The sequence below is a fragment of the Cygnus atratus genome, chromosome 16 (genome assembly GCF_013377495.2).
Source record: "Cygnus atratus isolate AKBS03 ecotype Queensland, Australia chromosome 16, CAtr_DNAZoo_HiC_assembly, whole genome shotgun sequence".
In the NCBI taxonomy this organism is placed as follows: Eukaryota; Metazoa; Chordata; class Aves; order Anseriformes; family Anatidae; genus Cygnus; species Cygnus atratus.
The window spans coordinates 390,969-417,118 of NC_066377.1; the positions used below are offsets into that span (position 1 = coordinate 390,969).

A 26,150-nucleotide genomic window follows, 5' to 3' on the forward strand; every position below is an offset into this window, starting at 1 on the left:
GCCCGCGGCACCGCCCGCCGCGCCGCCCCGCCCGGCTCGGCACGGCTCGGCTCGGCTCGGCTCGACGGGACGCGCTGGGGCCGCCCCCGCCCCGCCTGGCCCCGCGCTGCCCCGCACCCGCCTCCGCACGGGGGTGCTGGGGCCGGGCCGGGCCGGGCCGGGCCGGGCCAGGACGGGACGGGACGGGGGCTGAACTCCACCGGGTTTTGCCCGCCGCCCTGCGCGGAGCCGCGGCCGCTAATTATAGCCGTGGTGCTGCGGCCGCCCCGCCCGGCCCCGGCCCCGGCCCCGAGCGGCCCCCGCGCCGCCGGGCTCCAAGGGCCGGGCCGGGGCCGTGACCCAGCGCCCCGGAGGAGCGGGGGCGGCGGGAGGCCGGGGCGGAGGCGCAGCCTCCCCGGGGAGCGCAGAGCCCCCGGCGGGCAGGGGCCCGGCCGCAGCCCCCCTCCGGCGGCGGCCCCCCCTGCCCCGCACCCCGCACCCCGGCGGTCGCGGCGGACGGAGGCTGGGAGGCCGTGTCCGAAGGACGGTCTTTATTAAAAACGCGCGGGTGGCGGCCGGCAGAGCCGGCAGCGGGAGAGCCCCGCGGAGCCCCGCGGAGCCCCACGTCCCCGCGTCCCCACGCGGCGCGGCCGGCCCGGCCTTGCTGGCTCAGGAGAAGACAAAGTCACTGCGAGTCCGGGGGCGCCGGGCAGGCTGCGGCGGGTCCCGCTCCCCAGCTGGGCCGCCCGCGGCCGGGGAGCCCCGCGGGGCCCGGGAGCACTTGCCCCGTCCCGGCGGGGGGGCCGCGAGCCCTGGCACGGCCGGGGCAGCCCCACGGCCGCCCCGCGGCCGCCCCGCAGCGCTCCCGGGCCGCAGGGGCCCGGGGACTGGGGGCGGCGGGCAGGGAGCACGGCGCCCGGAGCGGCCGCTCTGGCCCCTAGTGCTGGGGGCACTGCAGGATGTCGTACTTGACGTAGCCCACGCGGTCCACCTGGTAGCGTGGAGTCATCCTCCAGTAGAAGCTGCCCTGGCAGAAGTGGTACTTGTCTGGGCGAGGAGGAAGGCAGAGGCGGTGGGTTAGTGGGAAGGCAGCCGGGGCGAGGCCGTGTCCTAGCTGCTGCCCGAGTGGCACAGGGCACACCGGGACCCAGCCCCTGGCCAAGGGGCCTCGCTGCAGGGACCCCAGGCGCTCCCCGCAGCCACGAGGCACCCTGGGGCCAGCACCAGGGGCGATGCAGCCCCTGCCCGGCACCCAGGCAAGGAGGAGGGGGAGCCCAGCCCGTGGGAGGCTGTGGGCAGCACAGGGGGTGGCAGCGCGGCCCCCCCATCCCGACGGGTCTCTGCTCACCTTGGTACAGGAAGACATTGCGCGCATCAAGGGGGACGCCGGTGAAGACATCGTCAGTGGCACGGGGGTAGCCCTTATCCACCCTCTGGACCTTCACATCCAGCCTGCGGGGAGAGCAAAGCCACGCCGAGGGCTGCGGTGAGCTGCCCGCGCCAGCTGCCACAGCAGGGAACTGGTGGCACCGGTGTGAGCCACTCACCGCCAGTAGTTCTCCCCGCTGAAGAGCAGCACTTTGCCACGTCCCCGCTGCAGGGCCCCCGAGATGCGGCTGGCTTCCTTCCCAATGCCCAGCTTCTCGATCCCGCGGGGGCCCAGCATGCTCTTGCCAGAAAACACCCAGAACTGCCGACCTGTGGCGGAGAGCAGGGGCGTCAGTCAGCCCCGGCACGCTCGGGCAGCACCTCGTGACGCTCGCAACAGCAGGGCCGAGGCAGGGGCAGCACTCACCAGAAAAGAAGAAAACCCTCTTGGTGAGCACATCCTGGAACGCTGCGTCAATGACAGCCGGGAGGCCAGGCCAGGTGTCTGCGATGGAGAAGGCCCCCTGGATGCCCGATTTCCAGAAGGACGAGCGGGTCCAGTATTTCCTGGTGGGGAAAGCCAGCTGCCCTGATAACCCCGATGAGGCAAAGCCCTCTATACCCCCACGCCCCTGGCAGAAATGCCCCCCATCACCCTGGCATTTGCCTTGGGGGAAGCAGGGCTCTGCTGCTCACCCGTTCTTGAAGAAATGCAGCTCCCCATTGATCTCTGTGATGGCATCGAAGTTCTTCTCCATGCAGGCATCTCGGCTGGGGTCCACAGGGCTGGGCTCAGCTGTGGGCTCCAGCGTCTCCTCCTCCTCCGTGGTGGAGGCACTGCCAGCCTCAGTGGGCAGGGGCTGGGGCTCCTCGGTGGGCAGAGGCTCTGGGGGGGTGGGCTCGGGGCCAGAGCCACGACCTGGAGGAGCAGGGTACGGTGTGAGGGTGCAGGGACCAGATGGACCCCATCCCCAGCAGCACATCCCCAGGGCTGGCCCTGTGCCCGCGGTATGCTGGCTGCGCAGGGCCGCTCACCGTAGAGGTACTGGATGCCCTGGACATCGTCTGGGTGCAGCTGGAAGTCCTGGACGTAGCTGTACATGGGGTACATCAGCGCCTCGCGCACGCTGGAGTGGTCCAGCCCCAGTGAGTGCCCAAACTCGTGGGCAGCCACCAGGAAGATGCTGTAACCTGAGGGAAAGCACCGGCCTCAGTGCCCAGAGGGACAGGACATGCTCTCTGGGGACCTGTGGTCCCCGCAGCCCCCCTGGCCACCAGCAGGCATGGTGTGAGGCCAAGCAGTGCGCAGGAGGGCACGGGCGGGTGGGCTGGTACCTCTGTCTGGGCAGAAGCCCCACTTCTTGTCAGTGTCGTAGTTGCTGGTGGTGGCACACCAGAGCTTCCCATCCTGCCGGCCCTGGCTGGTGCACGCGCTGTAGGACTGCCCCAGGAAGGTGAAGGGGAAGACGCACGGGTCCCCTTGGGAGTTGCCGCCGATCACCGCTGTGTCTGCAGCGCAGTGTCAGAGGGGCTGGCCCCGGCCCCTCAGGTGCCCACCCCGCAACACAGCTGGGGCCCGGCTAGCCCTACAGGGCCCCCTGTGCCCCCACCCCGCTCGCACCTCGGTTGGGGCAGAAGCCGTATTTCTTGTCCTGGTCGAAGTTGGCTGTGGTCGCGCACCAGCGGTAGCCATCAGAGCGCCCGTCCGTGGTGCAGGTGTCGTAGGAGGTGCCGTCAAAGATGAAGGGGAAGACGCAGGGGGACCCGTCGCTGTTGCCACCGTTGGTGTAGAGCACTGAGGGGTGAGAAGGGGTGAGCCTGGCCCCAGGCCCCGCGGGGCCGTGCAGGGGCTGCCAGCCACCACTACTCACGTTCGCTGGGGCAGAAGCCATAGGTCTTGTCGGCATCATAGCTGGCGGTGGTGGCACACCAGGGCATCCCATCCGTGCGCCCCTCCGTGATGCACCGGGAATAAGAGCGGCCCTCGAACACGAAGGGGAAGTGGCAGCTGGCCCCGTTGGCGTTCCCATAGCGAGTCTTCACCACTGCCCGGGAGAGGAGGTGCTCAGTGGGACGGGGCTGGGGCACGTCGGGCACCTCCAAGCCCCTTCAGACCCACCAGGCCCTGCCCTTACCTAAGCCAGTTCCCAACGTCCAGAACTCGTCGTCATCGAAGTGGGCATCGCCCTGTATCCCGCTGCCTGGGGGAAAGGCGTGGGCCAGGAGCCCGTCCTTGCCGTCGAAGGGGTACCCATCGCCGTGCTCTGCAGGGACGAGCACCATCAGAGCCAGGCCCCCCCGGTGTGCCTGCTGGCGGCCCCCCTGCTGCCCCCCGAACACGCACAGAGCTCTGCAGAGCCCTGCAGGTGCCTGGAGGCAGGGGCAGGGCCGGGGGAGCCCCACAGGCACAGCCGCACGCAGGCACCGTGGAGGACGCGGCCGACACACAGGGCACGGCTCCCCTCTGGCCCTTCCCCAGGCTGTGCCTGCTCCCCGCCTCCCTCAGCAGCCGCAGGACGTCACCTTGGCTGCCGAACATGATCATGATGTCTGCCTCGCCACTGTAGATCTGGGTGAAGGTGAGGGGGGTCACGTCACTCCACACCTTGAATGCTCGCTTGAAGGCGTCGTCTATCACAGCACGGTCCAGGTCGGGGGAGTAGTTCATCACCCTGCAGGGGAAGGCTGCAGCTCAGCACCGCCGGGTGCCGGACGGTGTGGCAGGAGGGGCCCTGCCCCGGGCACATGGCAGGGACGTGCCCTGGCCCCGCAGGGGAGAACAGCACTGCACAGCCAGGCAGGGCAGCTGGCCGCAGCCCTGGGGCTCTCCTGGGCATCGGGGAGCAGATGCTGCCGGCTGTGCCGTGCCAAGCCCCAGCTGGCTGGTAGCATGGAGGAAGGGCCCTTGCACCTGTCTCCATCCCCTGCGTGTCCATTGCCCCGTGGCCACGTGGCTCCCATCTCCTGGAGCAGACTCACCGGTACGTGAGGTCCATGTGATCCCATTTGAGGTCCCCCTCAAAGGTGAGGAATCCCCCCACGTCGGGGACCCCACAGCGGGGGGCTCGCATGGCCTCCAGGGTGCTGCTGTCCAGCTCCCCCGTCTCCTTCAGCCCCAGCTGCTTCTGCATCTTGCGCAGCGCTTTGGCCAGGGACACGTGCTTGCTGCTCCTCCTCACCTCCGCCTCCGTGGTGTAGCCAAACCGCAGCAGGTAGCTCTGGGGAAAAAAGGCAGCCAGAGGGGCTCAGTGAGGCGGGGGGCTCTGGGGCAGCTCCCAGCATTGCACACCCTCCTGGGGTGCCCAGACCTGAGCCCCTGCATCCCCCGGGGCCCAGGGAGAGGACAGCCCCTGAGCTCAGCTCACGGCTCCATGCTGCAGCCCCGGCAGCATCCCCGGCACTGGGGCGGTGGGAGGGGGCCACGGAGGCTGCCCTGCCCTCACCTCCGCCAGCTCCACGTCCGACAGGGTGCTGAGCAGCTCCCCCGGGAAGGTGACGACAGCCTGCGGCTTGGTCTGCAGCGGGGCTGCGCGGCAGGAGAGGGCCAGCAGCGCCAAGGCGAGCGGGGCCAGGAGGATGAGCCCCATGGTGCGGCAGTGGCAGGAGGGCTGAGGCTGTGCCGGGTGCTGTTGCTGTGCGCTGAGTGCCGCCGGGCTCCCGCTCCTATTTATGCTGTGGCGAGGGCAGTGAGTCACCCTCAGACCCTCAGCCCCAAGGACTCATACTCCCTTCCCACGGTGACGAAACGCACACTCAGGCTCCTCCGTTTGCTGCTTTAACCATTTCATCACCTTGTTTACTAAACACGCTGGTTCCGGCAACCACGCAAGGCACAAGGATGGGCACGAGGCTGGGCGGCTGGGTGGCTGAGCCTGGGTATGGCTTGGTCCCAGCTGCCCAGAGAATGGCCTGCAGAGGGGTGTCCGGCTGCAAAGGGCAGTGCCCTGGGTCCCCAAGGCTGTGGTCAGAGCTGGGACAGCAGGAGTTTGCAGACTGGGTGCTGGCTGGGTGCTGGGGACCCCACAGACACATTGCTGCACCGGCCAGCGCTGGGCTCAGCCAGCCAAGTGCCGATGCTGCCAGAGCCAGAGCCGTGGGGGCCTGGGCAGGCAGAGCCAGCAGGAAAAACCCTGCCCGGAGCCCTGATGCCTGCAGCCCACCTGCCCATAAGCCTGATCCCCACCATGAGCCAGAGGGTGCCCGGGGACCGCAGCCCCTCAGCAGCACGCAGTCTCTGTCCCCACATGCCCCACCGTGGCCGTCTCTCCCCAGCGGGGCAGTGCAGCCCCGGCATGGCTCCCCGTGGTTCTTCACCCCACAGGTGCTTCAAACCCCCCTCGCCAGCAGGCACCCAGCAGAGCCCCACGGGAGGGGACACGCTCGCCCAGCACAGGGCTCGTGCCCGGCCAGCTCCGTGCGCAGGGCGCTGCGCCTGGTGCCCGCATGGACCTGCCACATCCCCCGGGCACTGCTCGGCAGAGCGCCGCTGACTCAGGTTCCCAGCCGGCGCCTCCGAGGCAGCACAAACCTCGCCGCCGGACAGTGTTTTCCTGCTTCTCCCAAAGTGCCGACGCTTGTGGGAACGGGAGTGGGGAAGGGGAAAGCAAACAGAGACAAGGAGTGAGAGGAAAACAGATGGCAGAGCGGAGACAAAGGCGCAGCGTCAGCTGGGGAGATGGGAGGCTCGGTGCAGCCTGGCGACACTGCCCAGGGCACAGACGGGATCCCCCCAGATCTCACAGCCCCGGGCTGTCCTGCTGGGCCCTCAGCTGGCTGTGGGAGGACAGCCCCTTCCCTGCTCGTGCCCTGCAATCCCCGCTCCTGAGCACCCCTGGGATGCAGCCGAACAGCTGCCCGCTCCCCTCTGCATCGTACCAAGCCTGGCTGAGCTGGACAAAGCACTCCTGGCCTGGCCAGAGGGCAGCGAGTGGTGCTGGAGCTCAGCAAGGCTGGGAATGGGGAGAGCAGAGTGGCAGCTGCCCTCCTGCAGCAGAGCAGCCCTGGGGCCCAAGGGGGGGCTCACCCCAAGCAGCATCACCCGTGCAGGGGTGGAGGGCCCCGTGCACCTGCTGCCCAGCCCAGGGGTCCCGCAGCCCCATTTACAACCCAGCTGCGTGCAGCCGAGCCGCGGGTGCTCAGCGCTGCTGGAACCTTGGCAGCATTGGGGGCTTCCCGGGCAGAGCTGAGCACCAGGCATGGGGGGAACGGCCGTCCCCATCCTGCGGAAGTGGTGCTGAGAAACCGCCAGGTTGCCTCACTCCATCCTGCAGCCCTGCAACAGCAACGCCCAGTGACAGGGCGAGGAAGTTGCTCCACAGGGCAGCCCCCTGCCGCAGCCCGGCGTGACGCATGCTCAGCCACGGCGCCACTGCTGCAGCCCCCCCCCGACACAGGCAGACAGGGGCCCTGCAGCCAGGCGACCCCCCTGCAGGGTCCGGCCCGCCGACCCTCACCGTGCTCTTTGTGGGGTCCTGCTCCCCCTGCTCGCTGCCTGGCCAGGCAGGCACCGCTCCGCGCCCTCCCCGCTCCTGGGCTGCCGGGGCTCAGCACCCAGCTCCCCGCCTGGAGGAGGCATCCTGGCACAGACCAGACAAGGGCATGTCAACACGGACGCCCTGGTGCAGCTGCAGGGATCCTAGCCTGGTCCCCTGGGGCCGTGGCAGATCCCTGGGCCTTTCCCAGGTTATTCCCGTCCCTGCTGCACGCAGGAGCCGCAGCTCCCCCAGCCCGGGCACACTGCCATGGCACCGCCGGCACGGCCCCTCGGCAGGCTGAGCCATGCCGTGGCTGTCGGAGCAGGGCAGCGCCGGCTCGGGGCAGAGCGGGGACGCGGAGCAGGCGATGGCAGGAGGAGCCCAGGTCCGGGCTCTGGGCGCCGCGCAGCCTGGCCTGACCCAGAGATCTGCGGGGTGCCCCGGGGCGCACAGCTGACGCCCTGAGCATCCTTGAGTTAGGGACTGCGGGGTGGGCGGCCGCAGCTCTGCCCCTGTCCTGGCCGCTCCCACTGACTCACGGCCCCGATACCCGGCTTCTTCCTGGGGATTTTCTGGTGACTCTCTGGGGCTCTGTGGGGAGAAGGGGAAGGAAAACGCCCGTGTCTTGGAGCACCAGGAGCCCGGGAGCTGGGCAGGGGAACTCCACAGGGCCATGCACAGCCCTGCAGATAGCCCTGAGCCTGTGCGGGGCAGCTCAGGGAGCTGGGGCAGGTGGCACAGGGTCTGCACGGGCACACGCGGAGGGACGCCGGGGCAGGCTGGGGCCACCACCACTGCTGATGGGCAAGGAGGAGCTGGTGGTGAGCACGGTGGGAAAAGATTTGTCTGCCAAGGGACCCCAGGAGCATCCAGGAAACGTGCCCGGCCCATGTTGTGCCAGTGGCACCCTCCACGCCCAGAGCCCTAGTAAGGACGAACGACACGGAAAATCCCTAGCAGCTGTCCCCTGTCCCAGCCGGCTGCCCGAGCCACGAGGCTGTCTGTCACCACCGCTGCCATCAAAAGGGGAAGGAAGAGGTAGCCGCAGCCCCTCCGCATGCTCTTACTCATGGACATCCCCCTAATGCAGGCGGGCACCACATGGAGACCCCTGCCATGGGAAAACGGCCCGGGAGGGGCAGTGACGGGGACAGGGCAGCAAGGGCCAGGTCCTGCGTGTCGGTGGCATCAGACACCCTGCTGGCACGTGGGCAGCGGGGCAGGAGCGCGGCAGAGCAGCGCGACAGTGAGGGGAACTGGCACAGGAGGAGTCAGCATCTTGTGACAGTGCCGTGCCGGGGGGAGCACCGCAGCCCGCACCGTCCCGGCCAGCGGCAGCGCTCCGTACGGCGCGGCGTGCCGGGCACGGGGTGCTTGGCGCGAGAGCGAGACTGAGGGCGCACGGAGCAGCTCTGCGTCAGCAGCTGGAAGCCCCGCTGCCCTTCATTCAGCATCTCTAGACAGAAACAACATTCCTGCACACACTTCCCGTAGCTGCTGTCCGACGCCAGCCCCGCGTGGGCTGGAGCACATCCTCCAGCTGGGCCCAGGACCCTTCCTTGCAGGCCGTGCTGGGGCAGCCTCGTCCCCCCCCCGGCTCCCCGGGCACGGTGCATCTGCAGCCCGCACACCCCCGGTGCTCCATCGGTGCCCCTGCCCAGGACACAGCAGAGCCCCCTCCCACCCGTCCCTCCTCTCGCCCAGGGAGCTCCCAGCCCAGCACCAGCCTCTGGTGAATTCTTTGCCCTTTGGCCTGGGCAGGAGCAGGGGCTGGAGCCGTGCCCCCCCCCCGAGCTCCCTCCCCTGGGCGTGGGGGGGCTGCTCCCCGTGCTGCTGCTCCCGGTGCCGCGCTGTGCCGGGATGACGCAGGCTGTGTCAGCCGGCGGCTCACTGCCACCCTGGGGGCAGTGAAACCAACACGGCCGTGTCGTCACCGCTCGGCAGCACCCATCCCGCCGCACACGACGGATTCCCCGAGCTGCCACCCGGGCTGCAGGCGGCCCCGTGGGTGCAGCCTCCCGGCTGGGACATCCCCCCGCCTCGCCTGCCCTCCCGCCCTGGGAACCCCCTCTCTGTCAGGGTCCCACGAGGGGTCCTGGAGCAAAAGCCTCGCGCCCAGCCCGCGGGCAGGCGTGCTGCTGCGCTCGCTGCCTGCTCCCCTGCCAAAGCCAGCCCCGAGCCCCGCACACCCCACGGGGCACGGTCGTCGTGCGGGGAACCCCCGCGATCCCCAGCTCTGGGGGTGGAGGCAGCCGTGCTCCTGCCTGCTGGGGAGCCCGCGGTGGGGAATCCAGGGAGGGTCTGAACAAAGGAGGCAGCCTCCAGCAGAGGCCTTGGAAATGGGCTTTGTGTTCGAGCCGGAGGGAAAACAGCCCTGACTGTCCCATCTGCTGGGGGCCCGAGTCAGAGACCCGCAGTGAAGTCTGGCAGCTCCAGACAGGCCTGAGGCCACAGCAAAGGGTTCAAGAGCTCCAAACACCGTGCAGTTCCTGCTAGCTTCAGGGACAACATCATTTCATTGTTTGCTTTGCTGTGAATACAATTCCCATCTTTTGCACCTCATTCCGCTTCAGCTTTTGCCATTGGCTTTGATAAACTTTTATTTTACCAAAACCTCCCCGCCCGTCCCAAGAGCAAAGCACGGGGTCAGTTTGGGCTGGCGTGAGGGGGGCGCAGATTCTGCAGGAGCCACTGCAGGCCGTGCAGGGCAGCGCAGAGATCTCGTCACCCGTGGTGGCATCGGGAAGGGGCGCCCACGGACAGCCAGCAGCCTCGCTGCCACCCCCGTGACCTGCTGGGTCAGGCCGACCGAAACTGCCTCGGGGGAACGCGGAGGCGCCGGAGCCGAGAGCTGTGGGCAGAACGAGCCCCAGCAGGGCTGGGAGCTGCTCCCCCGGGCAGGCAGAAGCTGCACACCCGCGGGCACTGGCAAAGCTCTGCTCCAAGCCCCCACGGCAGCTCCTCCTGCGGCGGGACGGGGCGAGGGGGCTGCAGCGTGGGGCCCCCCGGGGCGCAGCACCCAGCCGGACCACCCCAGCCGTCAGCACCCTGTCCGTCAGCGCGGGTGGCAGGCTTTGTTCCTGGCGGTGAGACGGGCACAGCAGCTGCTTTCTAAAAAGGGACGGGCAGCAATTGTGACAATGACGGGGAACCTGCCTGCCACATCCCGCGCGTTAAAGGAACGATGCAGCGTGAGGAGCGTGCTGCCTGGCAGCGACAAAACGGCTCCAGGGATAAGCAGCGGGGGTTTATGGAAGGTGAAATATGGGCAAAGCTGGCTGTATTTAATTGTAAACTACAAGAGACAGAAGGAAAAGTGGTAGATGCAACATGCTTGGATTTCAGTAAAACATTTGACAACTGTTCCAACGGCTGCTGCCAAATTACCTCCGACCAGCTCGGTTGTCGGCACAGGCATATGGACAACACCCAGGAGCCCAGGGAACGGCGAACAGCCTGGCCTGCGGCTGGGGAGCAGCCGGGGGCTGCCCGCGAGACCCTTGGAGCCTTTCACAATCTCTCGTGCAGGCAGGAGCGCGGAGGGGGTGGGGGGACGACAGCCACCGCGGCGCAGGGGCAGAGGGGCCGGTGGACGTGGAGCCCTGCAGAGCCCCAGCCGCGGGCACCGAGCAGACCCACGCCGCACCGCGACCTCTGACGCGGCCCCGGGACGAGGCCCCGCCGCGCTGGGAGCAGGGGAGCAGCGGGGGGGGGCCAGCACCGGGCTGCCCGGTGCCCAGGTCCGGGCGGAGAGCTGCCGGGCAGGGCAAGGCCCCGCGCAGACGGGCTGAGCAGAGCTGGGGGCAGCGAGGCACCGCCAGGGCCCAGCAACACACACACACGTCTCCTGCCCACCTTGTTTATTTTACTTATATTTCAGTAATTTGCTGATTGCCCCTTTTTTAACTAACCAGCAGTGATGAATCAGCAGCAGAGGAGAGGGTGGGATCCGGCGGCCTTGGACCGTGGCTCCGAGGTCTCAGGTTCTGGGAAGGAAGCCACAGGATCGCTCCAGAAGGGAAAGAAAACAACCAGCAGCAGCAGCAGCTCCGGCCCGTGAGGAGGGGCCGGGCAGGGCTGCAGCGTGCGGCCGATTGCCTTCCAGCAGCTCCCAGCACACCCAGACAGGCCGTCGGTGGTGCCGAAGCCCTGCAGGACCAGCAGCAGCAGCTCCGACCCAGCTCGGACGCGAACCCGAGGGGCAGCGCCGGGCCGGCACCGCCACCACGCCGGGCTGCGCGAGGCAGCGGCACCAGCGGCCCGGGGCGCAGAGCGCACCGCGAGGGCACCGCGGCCACGAGCAGAGCAGCGGTGGGGAGGACGCCAGCAGAGCCACGCTGCGCTCCTCGTGCCCCGCACGGCCCCGGGGCAGCCGCGGGCAGCATCTGGCCTGGCGGGGGACAGCGAGCTGCCCCGCGGAGCGCACCCCGCTGGGACACGGCCTCGTGCCAGGGCTTCTGTCAGCTCCCCCAGCCCCGGGATCAGCGGTTCCTCCCTGCCCAGGAGCACGGCTCGCTCAGCCACGGCCCCGCTGGCCCCAGCGAGCCTGGGGCAGCCGAGCAACGTGGAGCCAGGGACAGAACCGTGCCGGGGGGAGGCTGCGCCGCAGCGCCCAGGAGGACACTGGCCCTGCCCGCCCCCCCCAGGCGCAGCCGTCCCCGGGGCAGCCCCAGGTGTGCTCTGCTGCTGCTGCTGGGAAGGAGCCGAGCGGTGAAGCAACCCGGTGTGAAGAAAAACCCATTTCCTGCTGCAAGGGCTGTTTTGCTCAACGTTTTGCAAAATGTGCTGATGCAACTGCCCTCCGCAGGTGGGATATAAATACGAGCCCGGTTGATGCGGATTAATGCCCTACAGCTACACAAACATTGCCAGCAATGTTTTCTTTAGAAAGAAGAAAGGAACACAAGAGGAACAGCACTGACTGCAAAATCACTGACTGTGGAAGTCGGGAGGCTCGGGTTGCCGGAGGCTGGGAAGGCGCTGCCCTGGGCGCAGCGCTCAGCACAAGCCACCTCCTATTCTGGGACGCTGACCCCAGCCATTCGGTCACCGAGAAGCTATTGTGGTCGCGCCGCAAAGCCACGGCGCTGGCCAGCACAGCCAACGCTGCTCGGGGACAGGGCACGGCAGCGCGGCCCAGGGTTGTTGGTGAGAGCGCTGGTGGGACTCGCCCGATCGGCACGGCGCTTCCCTGCCCCGAGCGGCGGCCTGGCGGCAGCTCCTTCCAGGCACCTCGTCTGAGCCGGGAGGCGCGGAGCTGAGGAAGCTCCCACGTCGCGGGGCAGGCTGTGGGCAGCTCACCGGCCAGCCTGCCAAGTCAGCCTCACGTCCCGCTTAACCCACGCGGCCCCGTTCTGCAGGCCCATGTCTGTGTTAGCCCAGCCAGCTCCCAGAGGGCCTCTAACCCGGCGCTCCCCAGCCGGGGATTGGGCACACGTGAGCAGCCGCAGCCGTTTCTGGATTCTCGAAGCTTCTTTGTTGTGATGCATTTTCTTTAGCCCTCAAATGAACTCAGGCACGGGAGCCACCGCGGCAGAGCATTACAGGCGAGGAGCCGTGCTTTCAGAGCAGCGCACAGGAGTTAAGCTGCGCCTCGTTTGGAAACGCCCCACTCACCCTTCCTCGGGGGCATGCAGCGTTTTTAAAAATAGCCAGACCATCCATCTCAGCAAAGTTCTCGCTGGTACAATTCTCTGAGACAGCAGGCACGGCCATCTTCACAGGGTAACAGCAGCTTTAAGCCACCTTCCATCAGTGCAACCTGCAGCAGGAGGGTCCACACTAACCCCAAGGGCTCCCAGGGGCTCAGACTGCTTTGCCACTCTCTTCTTGCCCTGGAGCCATCACCCACCAGGAAAATCCCTCTCCTGTCTCAAAAACGAGCTGAGGACAGACAGAGAGGAGGCCTGCTGGTCGGACAGAAATTCATCCCATTTTCCCCACCTGGGAGGCCACTTTTGCGGGGGTCCCTGCAGCCCACCCCTTTGGGCAGAAGCATGGAGCTGCATCCAAGGGACATGGGGGGCTGATCCGCACCTGCAGGCACAAACACGGCACCGGGCTCCTCCCGGAGAGCCAGGAACGACAGAGAGCTCGTCGGGCACAGGAGCCCCCCGCATCCTCCCGGCTCCTCATGCTGGAGGCCACTTCCCACACAGCAACTGCAGAGCTATGCAGGGCTGCTTTACAGAGAATTAAAAAAACCAAACACCTCTTGGTCTCTCTCAGCGCCTGGCACGGTGTCGACCTCAGCCCCAGGCTGCACGCAGGGACTTGGCACCCTGCTCCCAGGCAGCGCGGCCGCAGCAGCGCTTGTGCAGCCAGCTCCTTATCTCACCGCTCGCTCCAGCCTGCGGATGAATGTCAGCGATGCTGTCGCCCAGTGACAGATGAGGGCATAAACCTTTCAAGGATGTATTTAATTAGCTTGAAAAAGAGCCGGAAGACGTAGAGGCGCGCCAGGCTGATGGCACAGCGGCGGCTCCGCTGCTGCCTCTACCAGCACGCAGCACCCCGGGCAGGCGGCACCGCGCTCGGGGACCCGCGCTGCCCCACGGCCGGACGGGAGCAAGGGGCTCAAGGACAGGACAGACCCCAGGGCCCTCCTCGTCCTGCGCCAGAAGCGTCACAGGCAAACGAGGCAGCGCGCTGACCTGGCACACCACGCGCCCGACACCCGTCCATCGGGGTGCTGGCAGGGCAGGCTTCCAGCGCACTCTGTGCCAGATGAGACACCGTCTGTCCTGCTGCAGCTGGCGCGCCGCCAGCACCAGCCTCGTGTCGGCGTCCTGGCAGCGAGGCGGCGACTGCCCGCACCCGGTGCGGACAGAGCCCTGCGGTGACTCGGTGCCAGCGGCCCCGGGGGCCGGGCTCAGAGCCCCACTGCCCGGCGAGCGCGTCCCTGCCGCGGGGACAGGGCAGCCGGGGCGGCACAGACAAAGCAGGGCTGCGCCACGGGGAAAAAATGAAATAAAATGAAATAAAATGAAATAAAATAAAATGAAATAAAATAAAATAAAATAAAATAAAATAAACACAGACAGGGCAGACCCTAGCAGCAGAGCACCGCGATGTGCGAACGCGTCCCTGAGAGCAGGGCGCTGCCCACGGGCTCCGTTAAGGACCCGGGGGCGGCGGCGGGGGCGGCCGCGCCAGGCCCACAGCGCCCCGGGGCCCCAGGGCAGCGCAGGCACGGGGCGGAGGCGGCACCGGGACGGGAGCGGGCGGGGGGGGCGGCACCGGGACGGGCCCAGGGCCCGGGGGGGACTCCGCGGGGCCGACCTCGCCGAGCGGGCTCGGCCCGGCCCGGCCCGGCCCGCGTGGCCCCGTCGCAGCGCCCCGGGCCCGTGCCCGCCGCCGCCGCCCCAGGGCCGGGCCCGCTCCCGGCGCCGCCGCTTCCGCCCGCGTCACGTGACGGGCGCCACCCGGCGCGACGCCGCCGCTCAGGGCCCGGGCGCCGCTTCGTGACGCCACCACGCACGGCCCCGGCACCGCGCGCGCCATGCCGCCGCCTCCGCGCTCCCTCCGCGCGCAAAGTAGTCCCCGCCGCGCCCGCCGCGCCCCCCCCACCCCGGGCCGCCGGGCGGCGCCGCGCGGGGCCGGGAGGCGGCGGCGGCCGGGGCCGGGCCGGGGGCGAGGAGCGCGGCCCCGCGGCGGCGAGCGCGGGGCGGGGCGGGGCGGCGGCGCGGTAAGTAGTCCCGGCGCGGGCCGCCCCGCTGCGCGCCGCGAGGCCGGGGGATGGCGGCCGCCGCGATGCCGGGCCCGGCGGGGGCGGCGGGGCGACGGCGGCGGCGGCGGCTCGGGCCGGGTGAGCGCGCGGGCGGGCGGCGGGCGGGGGCCGGGCCGGGCCCGGCCGGGCCGGGCCCCCCCCCCTCGCCCGGGGCCTGGCGCCCGGCGCCCCGGGGCCGCCCCGCCGTGTGCGCGCGCGCGGAGGCGGCGGGGGGGACCCCGGCAAGATGGCGGCGGGGCCGCGGGGCGCGGCGGGGGCGGCGGCGCGAGCACCGGCGCCGCCGCGGCCCCGCACGGCCCCGCACGGGCCCCCCGCGCCCCGCCGGGACGCGCCGGGCCGGGCCGGGCCGGGCGGGGCCGCCGGCGGGGTCCCGGGGCTGGGGGCTGACGGCGGCGTCCCCCCGGCAGGGCGGGCCTAGGCGCGGCGGGCATGGAGGAGAACGAGGTGGAGAGCAGCAGCGACGCGGCCCCGCAGGCGGCGCGGGAGGAGCCCTCCGAGAGCGGCCTCGGCGTCGGCACCTCGGAGGCCGTGTCCGCAGACAGCAGCGACGCCGCCGCCGCCCCCGGGCTCCCGTCCCGGGCCGACGACTCCGGCGTGGGGCAGAGCTCCGACAGCAGCGGCGTGTCCCTGGTACGCACCGGCACCGGCACGGGGGGCGGCGGCTCTGCCAGCCCCGAGCGCCGCGGGCGTTCCTGGCACGCCGCAGGCAAGCGGGACCGCGGGCGCTGCGGCGCCGCCTGCTCTAGGTGCCCGCCCGGCTGCCCGAGGGGAGCTGTGCCCGGCAGCGGGGGCAGCCCTGGGGCTCAGGGGGCTCGGCGGGAGCCGGGGAAGCTTCCCCGCGGCTGTGCGAAGCGCCGCGTGCAGGCCGTGGGTGCGTGGGGATGGGGTGGCTGCCCCGAGGGCCCCTCCCAGCAGAGGTCTCTCAGCTGATCTCTTCTGGCCTCGCTTTTGTTGTTGCCTAGGAAGAGGTGTCGGAGAGCAGCTCCAGCACGGATGCGATTCCCCGGATTTACCTGCCAGATTCATCCTCCATTGCCCAGTCCACCTTGGTCTCCAGCGTCTCCACTGTGAGCCAGTCCATCATGGTGTCAGAGTCCCCGCAGGTCCTGGTCCACTCCAGCGTCATCACTGATGGAGCCACGATTGTGTCGGACTCCACGGCGTCCACCTCCTCAGACCTAGGTTCTGCCATAGACAAAATCATCGAGTCCACGATTGGGCCTGACATCATCCAGAGTGAGTGTGTGCTCCCAGCTGCTCGCGCTGGCGGCAGATCTGTCAGCTGTCCCTGCGTGCGGGCAGGCTGGGGCGACGGGGCCGGGAGGGTGGAAAGAGCTGCTGCTGTGCCAGACCTTGGGAAAACACACTTGGGAGGTGAGGGGAAACATGCATGCGTATACACCTCGTTCAGCGAGGGTGCCTCGCCTCGCCTCGCCTCAGCAGCTGGCAGGTCTCCGAGTTGCTCCTGGCTGGGTGGCAGCATTGCCTCTGGCTGACCTCCCTGCGCCGTTCCCACTCCTGTCTGAACTCGGGAGCGATACCTGCCATGTCAGCTCTGCAGTCCCCACAGCCAGCAGCTGCCATCCTTTCCTCTCCTTTCCCTCCCCAGGCTGCATAGCTGTGACCAGTGCCGAAGATGGTGGAGCAGAGACTACTCAGTACCTCATTCTGCAAGGGCCTGACGATGGTGAGGGTGCGCCTGGGGTATCCCAGTGGTGGACTTCTCTGCCTCTGAGCCTGTTCCCATTTTGGCAGTGGGCTCACAGTAATGGAGGAAAAAAAACTTGGTATTTTTTGAGAAAGCATGTGCTACTGGGGAGGTGCTCCCAGCAGGACACGGGGTAGGGTTGGAGCCTGGAGAGGACGCAGCCTCCGTACCAGTCACCAAGGATGTGCTGACTGTTAGCAGCTTGTTACTGAGCTCGCGATCTGCTCCTCAGCTGAGCTGATTCTGATGTTTCAGGTGCCCCCATGGTTTCCCAGATGGCCACCTCTGCTCTGGCCAGCAGCTTGGCAATAGAAGCTGTGGCCGATGGTCCGACCTCCACGTGCCTTGACCAGCCGGGCCCCTCGGAGCCGTCGGAAGCGCTGGAGCTGCGCATGCAGCCAGATCAGGTCCGAGAGGCAGACGGTGGTGAGGAGCTGGACCAGCCAGACATGGAGACACTGGAAGAGATGATGGAGGTGGTGGTGGTGCAGCAGTTCAAGTGCAAGATGTGTCAGTACAAGAGTGTCTCCAAGAAAACGCTGATCAACCACATGAAGGAGCGGCACTTCCAGCCAGGTGTGTGTCGTGCTGCCACTGCTAAGGACTGAGGAAAAATTATCTCGGGGAAAGAATTAAGAGGGGGAATACGAGTGCAAAGACCTGTGCTGTTACTCGGTCAGGTAGAGAGTTCTCCTTGTGTTTTCTGTGGCAGTGGGTTCAGCTTTGGCTTTGAAGAAAGGACGTCCACGAAAAGGAGGTTCTGCTCCAAAGACTACGGAGGAGGAGGTCCCAGAGGAAGAAGAAGACGATGATATCATGGATGCTGGTGCTATTGATGACCCCGAAGGTAGAACTCGTTCTCGCCATATCTTATATAGCTTAGCTTTTCCTCTCATCCCTCTGATGTTTGGGGCCGCTTACTTCCAGAGGACAGTGACTATAACCCGGCTGAGGATGAGCCCCGCGGGCGACAGCCCAAGTACAGCCGCACCGTTCCCACGTCCAGCGAGGAGAGGCCGCGGCGACGCCCGGGGAGACCCCGCAAGTTTCCTCGCCTGGAGGACATGTCCCAGGATGTGCCTGACGGTGAGCGGGAGGCAGCAGCCCCTTGCTGGGTCAGAGCAGAGGGTGGTGTGGAAGCTGCTGGGAGCCCACGGAGAGGGTGCGTGACAGAGTTTTGCTGTGTCCTGTTGAGTAGGAGAGGAGGTGGAGCCCTTAGTGACGTCCCAAAGCACACCCAGCTGTGAGTTGCAGAATTCGGAAGCAGCCAGTTCCTCTGGCCTGGAGAACGGGACCAGCGAGAGCCTAGCAGAGCCCAGCATCAGCCAGTCTGACTCGGAGAACAAGGACCCTTCCTCCAACACTGGCCCCGAGGAGGCAGACGTCGTCCCCAGGAGGCGAGGCCGGCCCTCCCGACGCTTCCTGGGCAAGAAATACCGCAAGTACATGGGGCGCAGGTGAGGGGTGTGTGCCGAGCCAGTGCTGGGCCCTCTGGCCCGTGCCCAGGGCCGGTCCAGCCCTCGTTTGCCACCACAGCTCTGAGCCCGGCTCCGTGTTTGCAGGTACTACTACAAGTCACCCAAGCCCTTAATGAGGCCCTACCTGTGTCGAATCTGTGGCTCGCGTTTCCTCACGCACGAAGATCTGCGTTTCCACGTCAACTCACACGAGGCCAATGACCCACAGCTCTTCAAGTGTCTTCAGTGCAGCTACCGCTCCCGACGCTGGTCCTCCCTCAAGGTGAGCGCTGTCCTGTTCCCGTGCCCGCAGAGGGCGGCTCACAGACATGGCTCTCACGGCACCCTCTCTGCTCCTTGCAGGAGCACATGTTCAACCACGTAGGCAGCAAGCCCTACAAGTGTGAGGAGTGCAATTACACCAGTGTGTACAAGAAGGACGTCATCCGACACTCCACAGTGCACAGTCGGGACAGGTAAGTGAAGCGAAGTCCTAAAGAGCACCTGGCAGCCTGGCTGAACGGCGCTAATGCTGTTCCTCCTGCCCTGGGGGTGCAGCCGTGGCTGCCCTTTCACCTGACCTCTGCCCCTTTCCTAAATGGGTACTTTTGGTGTGGAAGGTACAAGGGAGCTCAGACTTGGGATTTGGTTGACGAGGGGATTTTCTTCCTTTCTTTTTCAGGAAAAAGAGAGCTGATCCGGTGAGTCTGAGTTCCCCGTTGGCACTGTTATGTGGGAAGAGGCATGTCTGGGTCTTCCACAAATTCTAGGGGCCTAGTTGAAGGCAGTGTTTCTGGATCAACTGAGGAAAGGCAGCCCAGGTCCTGTGGTGGGGAGAGGGGCAAGGAAATCGATGACCCCCCCGCCTCGGCCCCCACGAGCTCATCTTTGTGCTCTCCCTCCAGCCCCCAAAGCTGAACTCCTTCCCGTGCCCCGTATGCAACCGCATCTACCCCATGCAGAAGAGGCTCACGCAGCACATGAAGACACACAGCACGGAGAAGCCGCACATGTGTGACAAGGCGAGAGGGTGGGGCCTGGGGAGGGGCTGGCAGCGAGTGGGGCTGGGCAGGAGGCGAACGCTGCTTTGCTTTCTTCCGCTGCAGTGTGGGAAATCCTTTAAGAAGCGCTACACCTTCAAGATGCACCTGCTGACGCACATCCAGGCCATTGCTAACCGCAGGTAGGAGCCTGGCCCCAGCCTGCTGCAGGCCCTGGTAGAGCCAGCGCCCCAGGCTCCCCCTCTCGGGGAGGGTGGGAGGTCCCTGCCGCCCGTGGGACAGACGGTGCTGTCCTGGCAGGTTCAAGTGTGAGTTCTGTGACTACGTCTGTGAGGACAAAAAAGTCCTGCTGAACCACCAGCTGTCGCACATGAACGACAAGCCCTACAAATGCAGCTTCTGCAAGTACTCCACCTTCCGGGAGGACTTCCTGGTCTCTCACATGGCAGTCAAGCACACGGGTGAGAAAAGCTGCCTGCTGCCCCATGCCCTCCTCCACCCCTGCCTCTCCAGCATGTGGCCGGGAGCGGGGCTGCTCTCCCTGCTGTCCTGTGGGGACCCCTGCCTGACTCCTGCCTCCCACAGGAGGGAAGCCGTTTGCCTGTGAGTTCTGTCACTTCACCACCAAGCACAAGAAGAACCTGCGCCTCCACGTGCACTGCCGCCACGCCGACTCCTTTGAGGAGTGGGCTCAGAGGCACCCTGAGGAGCCACCCTGCCGCCGCCGCCCCTTCTTCACCCTGCAGCAGATCGAGGAGCTGAAGCAGCAGCACAGCCAGGTGCAGGCCCCGGCCGAGCCTGAGGCCAGTCCGCCGGTGAGTGCCACTGCCGCGCCCTGGCTCCCTCCCTGGGGCTCGCCTGCCCCGGCCGTGCTGCAGCGCTCTGCTCTCTCTCTCGCAGGTCCCTCTTGGCCCCATCACCTACCAGGCGGTGCAGGCTGTGCCTGGAGCGGAGCCGCCCATCCTTTCACAGGATTCCCTGGAGGGAGCCACCATCATCTACGAACAAGGTGAGCTCCCAGGGAAGGGATGGGGACGAGGAGAAGGTGGGTGGGTGCTGTGCCTGGCCCTGACTCTTTTTTCTGACCTGCCAGGCGTGGCTGGATCGGCAGAACTTGCCACGCAGACTGCCCTGGATCTTCTGCTGAACATGAGCACTCAGCGAGAGCTGGCCACAGGCTCGCTGCAGGTGAGGAGGGCTGAGGGAGGCCGTGCCTGCTGCAGAGTGCACCACAGTCCCTGCAGTGCCCAGCTCTGCTGCCCTTCGGAGGAGCATCGTGCAGAGCCTTGTATTCCTCCGACTGACTTGCTGTCCTCCACCACAGGTGGCAGTAGTGAAGCCAGATGATCCAGGAGAGGTACAGACCAGCTGTGAGCCACAGGCACAGGAGGAAGGGGCAGAGCTGGATTCCTCTGAGCAGCAGCAGAAGTTGGTGACGCTGCACATGGCAGAGCCTGGGGAGACATTGGTGCAGGAGGCTTATGAGGAGGCGACCCTGGGTGGCTCAGAGCTGCAGCAGATCACTATTCCCTTTGGTGGCACAACAGAGTACAGCATCATCACGCCCATTAGTGAGGAGATCCAGGCTCCAGGCACACTGTACAGGTCAGTTCTACGGGAGGACCGGGGAGACAGAGGCACCTCTGACCTCAAATGAGGAGACCTCGAGTGGGGAGGGGGATGAGGCAGGTCCGCTCTGACCGTGTCCTCTGCCAGCGGTGAGGAGGAGAGCCCTGCAGAGACATCCCGTGCAGTTGTGGTGAGCGAAGCTGTGATGGCAGAGGCTCTGAAGGACCATAACAATCACTACATCGTGTCACCCGGTGTCCCAGGGAGCCAGCTCCATCACATGGAGGTGAGGAGGGTGGGCTTTCTCTCCATTGTGGGCAGCAGTGTGAGCAGGAGTGACTGGTGTTTCTTTCGTAGCCCCTCAGCGGAGATGCTGCCTTTCCCTTGCCAGCAGAGGGCCAGGAGGCACAGCCAGCCGGCGTCAAGTGGCCCCTGGTGCAGTGTGTCACCAGGCAGCTCCAGAAGGACTCAGCTTTATCCCCAACCTCTGAAGGGCAGGAAGTCTCATCCCCAAAGGTCAAGTGGCCTGTGCTCCAAGGCATGGCCAAGAAGCTCTCGTGCAAGGTTTCTACAGCCAAAAAGCTCTCGTGCAAGATTTCCACAGCCAAAAAGTTTTCATGCAAGATTTGCACAGCCATGTTCACAGGGAGAGCAGAAATGGAGAGTCACAAGAGAGCCCACATTGGGCCCAGCACCTTCAAGTGTCCCGACTGTCCGTTCACTGCAGCCCTCTGGCCAGAGGTCCGGGTAGGTACCCTGGGTAGAGCAGCCCTGGGAACAAGCGGCGTGGAGAAGCAGGGGCTTCCTGACCGTGCTCTTGTCTTTCTGCCCCCAGAGCCACATGGTCCAGCATGCCAGCCTCCGGCCACATAAGTGCACCCACTGCAGCTTCGCCTCCAAGAACAAGAAAGACCTGCGCAGACACATGCTAACACACACCAACGAGAAGCCCTTTGCCTGTCAGATTTGTGGGCAGAGGTGAGTGAATGCTGCTGGGCTGTTGCTGCTTCTGGAGATCCAGTAGAGCTTCTCAGGTTTGAGAGGAGATGGGTGGGATATTAGCAAAGAGATGGCTGTGCTGACTTTACCCCCAAGAGCAACATCCTGTTCGAGGAGGCTCAGCCCTTTGGGAACAGTTCCTGCTGCAGATGGTCCTGGTTTAGTCTCCAAGGAATTTCTGCACAGGGAGGTTTGGTACTTGCGGGCCAACGGAAAAGCTTTAGGATCTGGGACAGGCCATTTCCTTGGACGTGTTTGCGGTACCTGTAGGCAGGTTCTTTTCAGAGAGCACAGAGGTCCTGTGCTGCCCATGACAAACTCCACCTCTCCTTTCTCCTGTAGGTTCAACCGTAACGGGCACCTCAAGTTCCACATGCAGCGTTTGCACAGCTCAGAGGGGAAGAGGCCGGGGGCACCTGCGGCTGCTGCCCAGCAGACCATCATACTGAACAGTGACGAGGACACGCTGGCCACCCTGCAGAGTAAGAAGTGTCCATGCCCTGACCAGGGTGACCCGCAGGTTTCCTGCGGCCAGAGTCCTACGTGGTGCTTCACCCAGCTTGTGGGCTCTGCAGGGCTGGAACTGGTCCAGGACAGATTCCTGCTGAAGGTTAGGGTTGCCAGTGGCAGCAGGACCCAGTGGGTGCAGAGGCAAGGGCAGTGTCAGGGTGCTCTTGTCAGCTGCAGGGGCTCAGTGCTGGGAGCAGTCCCGCACAGGCACTGTCTGCTGTGACTCGGTGCCGAACAAGGGGCCCGGTGTTTGCTCCACGCAGTTCCTAATGGATGGGTGCGTTCAGGTAGCGAGCGGTGCTGTGAACAGTTCACAGCTGAAATGGGAAGTGAAGCTTACGGTCTGGTGTGGAGGTCTGGGTTTTACCCATGGTGGCTTCTAGGTTCCTTCGTGTTGGGAGAGTTTCATTTAGCTTCTGCCTTCAGTGAGCAGAGCCGAGGGCCTGTCCTCTCCTTGGGGTGGGCACTGGCAGGGGCCAGCAGCCCGGCAGTGTCCCACCAGCTTTATTCCCATCCCAGCGGCTCTGCAGTCAGGCCAGGCGGTGCTGGCTCCTGAGCGGCTGCAGCAGGCTCTGGGGCAGGAGCACATCATCGTCGCTCAGGAGCAGAGCATCACGAGCCAGGTGAGTCGTGCCAGTCGGCCTCGTCCCGTGCTGTCCGGCCGCTCCCCGTGTGCCGTGCTGGCTCCCTCCTGGCAGAGGGCTGCCGTCCTGCCTGCCCGCACTGAGCGCTGGGCTCTCGCTGCCTGACAGGAGGAGGCGACGTATATCCAGGAGATCACAACCGCTGACGGCCAGACGGTGCAGCACTTAGTGACGTCTGACAACCAGGTGAGGGGGGCTGCACGAGTCCCAGGAACACACGGAGCAGAGATGTTCCACGCAGCTGCAGCAGGGACGGCAACAGCAGAGAGACCTGGGGAGAGGTGGGGTGGTAAAAAGCACGGAAGCCAGAGAAGAACCAGCCCTGTTGCGATGCATGGAGTGGGCAGTGGTGACCTGCTTCTTGGTTCTGAATCCCTCTGTTTGCAGGTTCAATACATCATTGCCCAAGATGGTGTACAGCACTTGCTTCCCCACGAGTATGTTGTTGTCCCAGAGGGACATCACATCCAGGTAAGGGTCAGGCTGGCTGCTCCCTTTGCACAGTGCATGAGGCTGGTGAGGGAGCCATGCACAAGGCTGGGCCGCCTCCTTCTCCTCCTCCCCCTATGCCTTGCTCTGTTCAAGTCGCAACCCTGGGAGGCAGGGAGGCCCGCTGTCCCTAACACAGCCTTACTGCAGCTCTCGTCTTCAGGTGCAGGATGGTCAGATCACCCACATACAGTATGAACAAGGCAGCCAGTTTCTCCAGGAGCCTCAGGTAAGGCATGGTTGCTGGAGCTGATGGGGCTGCAGTGAGATGGGTTCTGACCACACAGCTGCAGAGGGCAGGATATGAAATAGAAGGTGCAGGTGGGTTAGTGGTTCACTGCAGCAGCTGCGGCCAGGGCAGCACTCCGGGAGGGACCCTGTGCAGTCCCGGACTCTCCTCTGTCTTCTCTCCTCCCTGCAGATCCAGTACATGCCTGTCTCACCTGAGCAGCAGCTTGTCACCCAGGCTCAGCTGGAAGCAGCTGCACATTCAGCAGTCTCAGGTAGGGCCAGTGTCACAGGGACAAGCTCTGGCTTAGCTCTCGCCCTCCTCTCTTCCCCATGTTCGCAGGGTGCCAGTCCTGCAGGGGAGCTGGGGCTGCCCGAGGCTGCTTTCTCGCTGTAGCTGGCAGGGCCGCCATGCCATGGAAGGGATGGGGTTGGCTGGCTTAGACTGCCATCCTGCTGCCTGTGTCCCTGTAATTCTGGGAAGCAGCTGGTGTTGGTTTCTGAGGGGAGACCTTTGCTGATACCAGCTCCCATGCTCTGGAGGCAGGGTGTTGTGCTGGGTGGTGCGGCTTGTGTGCGTGCCCGTTCCCTGGAGGCAGGGGGTGAGCGTGGAGGGGGCCCCGGGCTCTGCTCCGCTCTGCCCTGCCCTCGGGCACAGGGCGAGGAACCGCTGACCCCTTCTCCCCTGCAGCAGTGGCTGATGCTGCCATGGCCCAGGCACAAGGCGTGTTCACCACGGAGGCAACAGCCGAGCAGATTCAGCAGCTGCAGCAGGGAATCCACTACGATGTCATCACGCTGGCAGATTAACGTTGGGGACAGGCCTGGCTGATGCTCGGGGACATCCGTGCTGAGCAGGACAGCGGCACCAGGCAGGAGCCTCTCCAGCCAGCAGTTGCCTTATTGCTTTGGGGCTACGAGGGACGTGCCTGAGTGCACGCCGGCAAGGGCGTGCAGCCACGCTGCTGTGCGCAGCCAGGGTCCTGCGCATTCTTCCTGGCACAGGGAGCTGTCTCGAGCAGAGACTGCCGCAGCCAAGGCACCGGGACAGGCTGAGCAGGGGCAGCGCTCCCGTGTAGCCGATCTCTTTGCCTGTTGCACTTGATGGTCTGAAATCCCTTTTCCTGAATCACGTCTGTGTGGGCCAAACTCAAATCAGCGTCTGCCTGGACACAAGGATCCCGGGAGAGCCGTGGGGCCGAGCACAGCTAGGTGGTACGGTGCGAGATGGGAGGTGTGTTCAGCCTCAGCCCAGTGCTCCCCCTCGGCAGCCTTGGGCACGCGGTCCTGGCGCGAGGGCAGCCTTCCCTCCTTTGGCTCCTCCGGCCTGCAGGCAGGCGGCAGTAGGGCTTTGGACTGGAGGAACCTGAAATAGGAAGAGGCAGGGGTGGAATATGTTCTATTTTTCTTCTGAGGAGGGATGGACTCTGCTGCAGAGTTGGTTTGTAGGTGGTTACGGGAGGGGTTCGATTCTGATGTTCTCGAGCTTTGAATATGCTTATGAATAAAAAGGGATTGAAACCTGTGTCTGTGCTGCCTTGGGGTCCGAGCCTGCCTTGGCCAGGGTGGGAGGTGGCGCCAGCCTCCGTGCTGCTCTGGGGGCAGGTCCTGCCTCATGCAGCAGCTCTGTGCTATCACTTCTTCCCACCGCAGTGACCTTGACTCCTGGGAAGTGAGCTGGGCAGCTGGTACCAGGGTGGGCTTGGGGCTGTAGTCATGAAATTAATCGAGTGGTAAACAGCCTAAATCCCGTGTAACTCTGTCCCAAACTACAAACGCTGCCCCTCCCTGAGCGGATTGTCTGGAAGTATTTACATGTGATTATAACAGCTCATCTCGGAGTTTTAGTTCTATGCTTTTGTATTAAACTGATTATCTGCAGGGGGGAAAAAGGCCTGGAACCACCCAACTTCAGCAGGAGCTGCACTGCCTGAGACCTGTGCTGACTGTGCAAGGGATGGCAGAGCCGTGAACGGGGCTGCTGGCCCAGCACCGGGGCTCACACTACAACCAGCACCTGCAGGCAGTGTCTGGGGTCTGCTGCCCCTGCCAGCAGCACTGCTCCCTGCTGGGGGGGCCGGGCAGCCTCCTGCTCGTCCCCGGCCCCGCAGAGCTGCGTGCCATCCCTCCTGCCGAGCCGTACAGCCAGGCTCCCGGTGGCCAGCGGTCACTGCCCATGGGCTGGCAGTGCCCCACCACGGCCCTGCCCTGTCCCTGCTGGGGCTGCGTCCAGCCGTGCTCGCATCCCCCTGCAGCCGTACCTGTTGCCAGCTGCCTGCAGCTCCGTCCGCGTTTGGCCGTGCCCACCAGCTGTGTGAGGTTGGCCACGGCCCTCCCCATCCAGCTGTGCAGCACAGGGTTAATGCCGCAGCAATCCACAGGCGCTTTCCTAGATTACAGCCCCATTATCTAATAAAGCGGATCCGCAGCACCGCTGTGCTGATTAGGGCTGGCGGAGTCCCGTGGGGACAAGGTTACGGGGCTGTGGCAGCAGCATGGGGGCCCTGGCTGGTTCCCCGTCCACCCTGGCTGTCCGGCCCCGCCGTCCCCTCCCGGCAGCGGCGCAGGCGTCCTGGCGTCCGCGCCTGGGGCGGCCGGAGAGCACGGGACCAGCCCGAGGTGGGGACGGGCCGGGGCTGGGGTGGACGGGGCTGGGGCGCCAGGCTCGTGGGGGCTGCTCGTGGGGCCGCGGGTGCTGCTGGGGCTTGGCCACGGGGTGCAGTGGGGGCTCGGGGCCTGGGTGGGAGCTGGCTCGGGGCACCTCGGCCCCGCAGCTCCCGCTGTCACCACAGGCCTGCAGGGAGCAGGGGGCTGCGGGGCTCATTAGCTCCAGTGACCTTCTCCTTCCTGTCCCCGGGCAGTGCTAAGCGGGTTTGTTACATATTTAATATCCTGAGAGCGTTATTAGTCGGTATTTAACAACGGATACAACCTGTGGGATAATCCGTCTGGGCGGGTGGCGTGGAGCAGGAGTCAGGGGGCTCCAGGGACCCCA

At 65.9% G+C, this 26,150-nt stretch overlaps 2 protein-coding genes across 4 annotated transcripts; one reads left to right on the plus strand and one right to left on the minus strand.

Moving 5' to 3' along the window:
• Positions 1-509: 509 nt before the first annotated feature.
• MMP9 (matrix metallopeptidase 9) lies at positions 510-5,073 on the minus strand. Its single transcript, XM_035567145.1, has 13 exons — positions 4,791-5,073; positions 4,327-4,565; positions 3,871-4,019; positions 3,483-3,611; positions 3,219-3,392; positions 2,969-3,142; positions 2,683-2,856; positions 2,383-2,538; positions 2,044-2,266; positions 1,775-1,914; positions 1,527-1,677; positions 1,328-1,431; positions 510-1,026 (listed from the first exon to the last, which is right to left on the minus strand). Exons 1-13 carry the CDS (start codon positions 4,932-4,934, stop codon positions 917-919), a joined length of 2,067 nt encoding a protein of 688 aa, XP_035423038.1. The 5' UTR covers positions 4,935-5,073; the 3' UTR covers positions 510-916.
• Positions 5,074-14,935: 9,862 nt separating this feature from the next.
• Positions 14,936-24,680, plus strand: ZNF335 (zinc finger protein 335). 3 transcript variants are annotated; one of them, XM_035567203.2, is made up of 27 exons: positions 14,936-15,180; positions 15,513-15,786; positions 16,160-16,237; positions 16,514-16,834; positions 16,971-17,105; positions 17,186-17,344; positions 17,457-17,715; positions 17,821-17,998; positions 18,079-18,191; positions 18,398-18,416; positions 18,621-18,737; positions 18,822-18,898; positions 19,017-19,177; positions 19,302-19,531; positions 19,617-19,725; positions 19,810-19,904; positions 20,041-20,321; positions 20,433-20,571; positions 20,643-21,032; positions 21,121-21,263; positions 21,627-21,766; positions 22,314-22,417; positions 22,547-22,624; positions 22,826-22,909; positions 23,091-23,156; positions 23,349-23,430; positions 23,847-24,680. In XM_035567203.2, exons 1-27 carry the CDS (start codon positions 14,980-14,982, stop codon positions 23,963-23,965), a joined length of 4,152 nt encoding a protein of 1,383 aa, XP_035423096.1. In that variant the 5' UTR covers positions 14,936-14,979; the 3' UTR covers positions 23,966-24,680. The 3 variants fall into 3 exon arrangements, with proteins under 3 accessions (XP_035423096.1, XP_035423097.1, XP_035423098.1); XM_035567204.2 differs by having other exon boundaries at positions 23,850-24,680; XM_035567205.2 differs by having other exon boundaries at positions 17,457-17,700.
• The last annotated feature ends 1,470 nt before the right edge of the window (positions 24,681-26,150 follow it).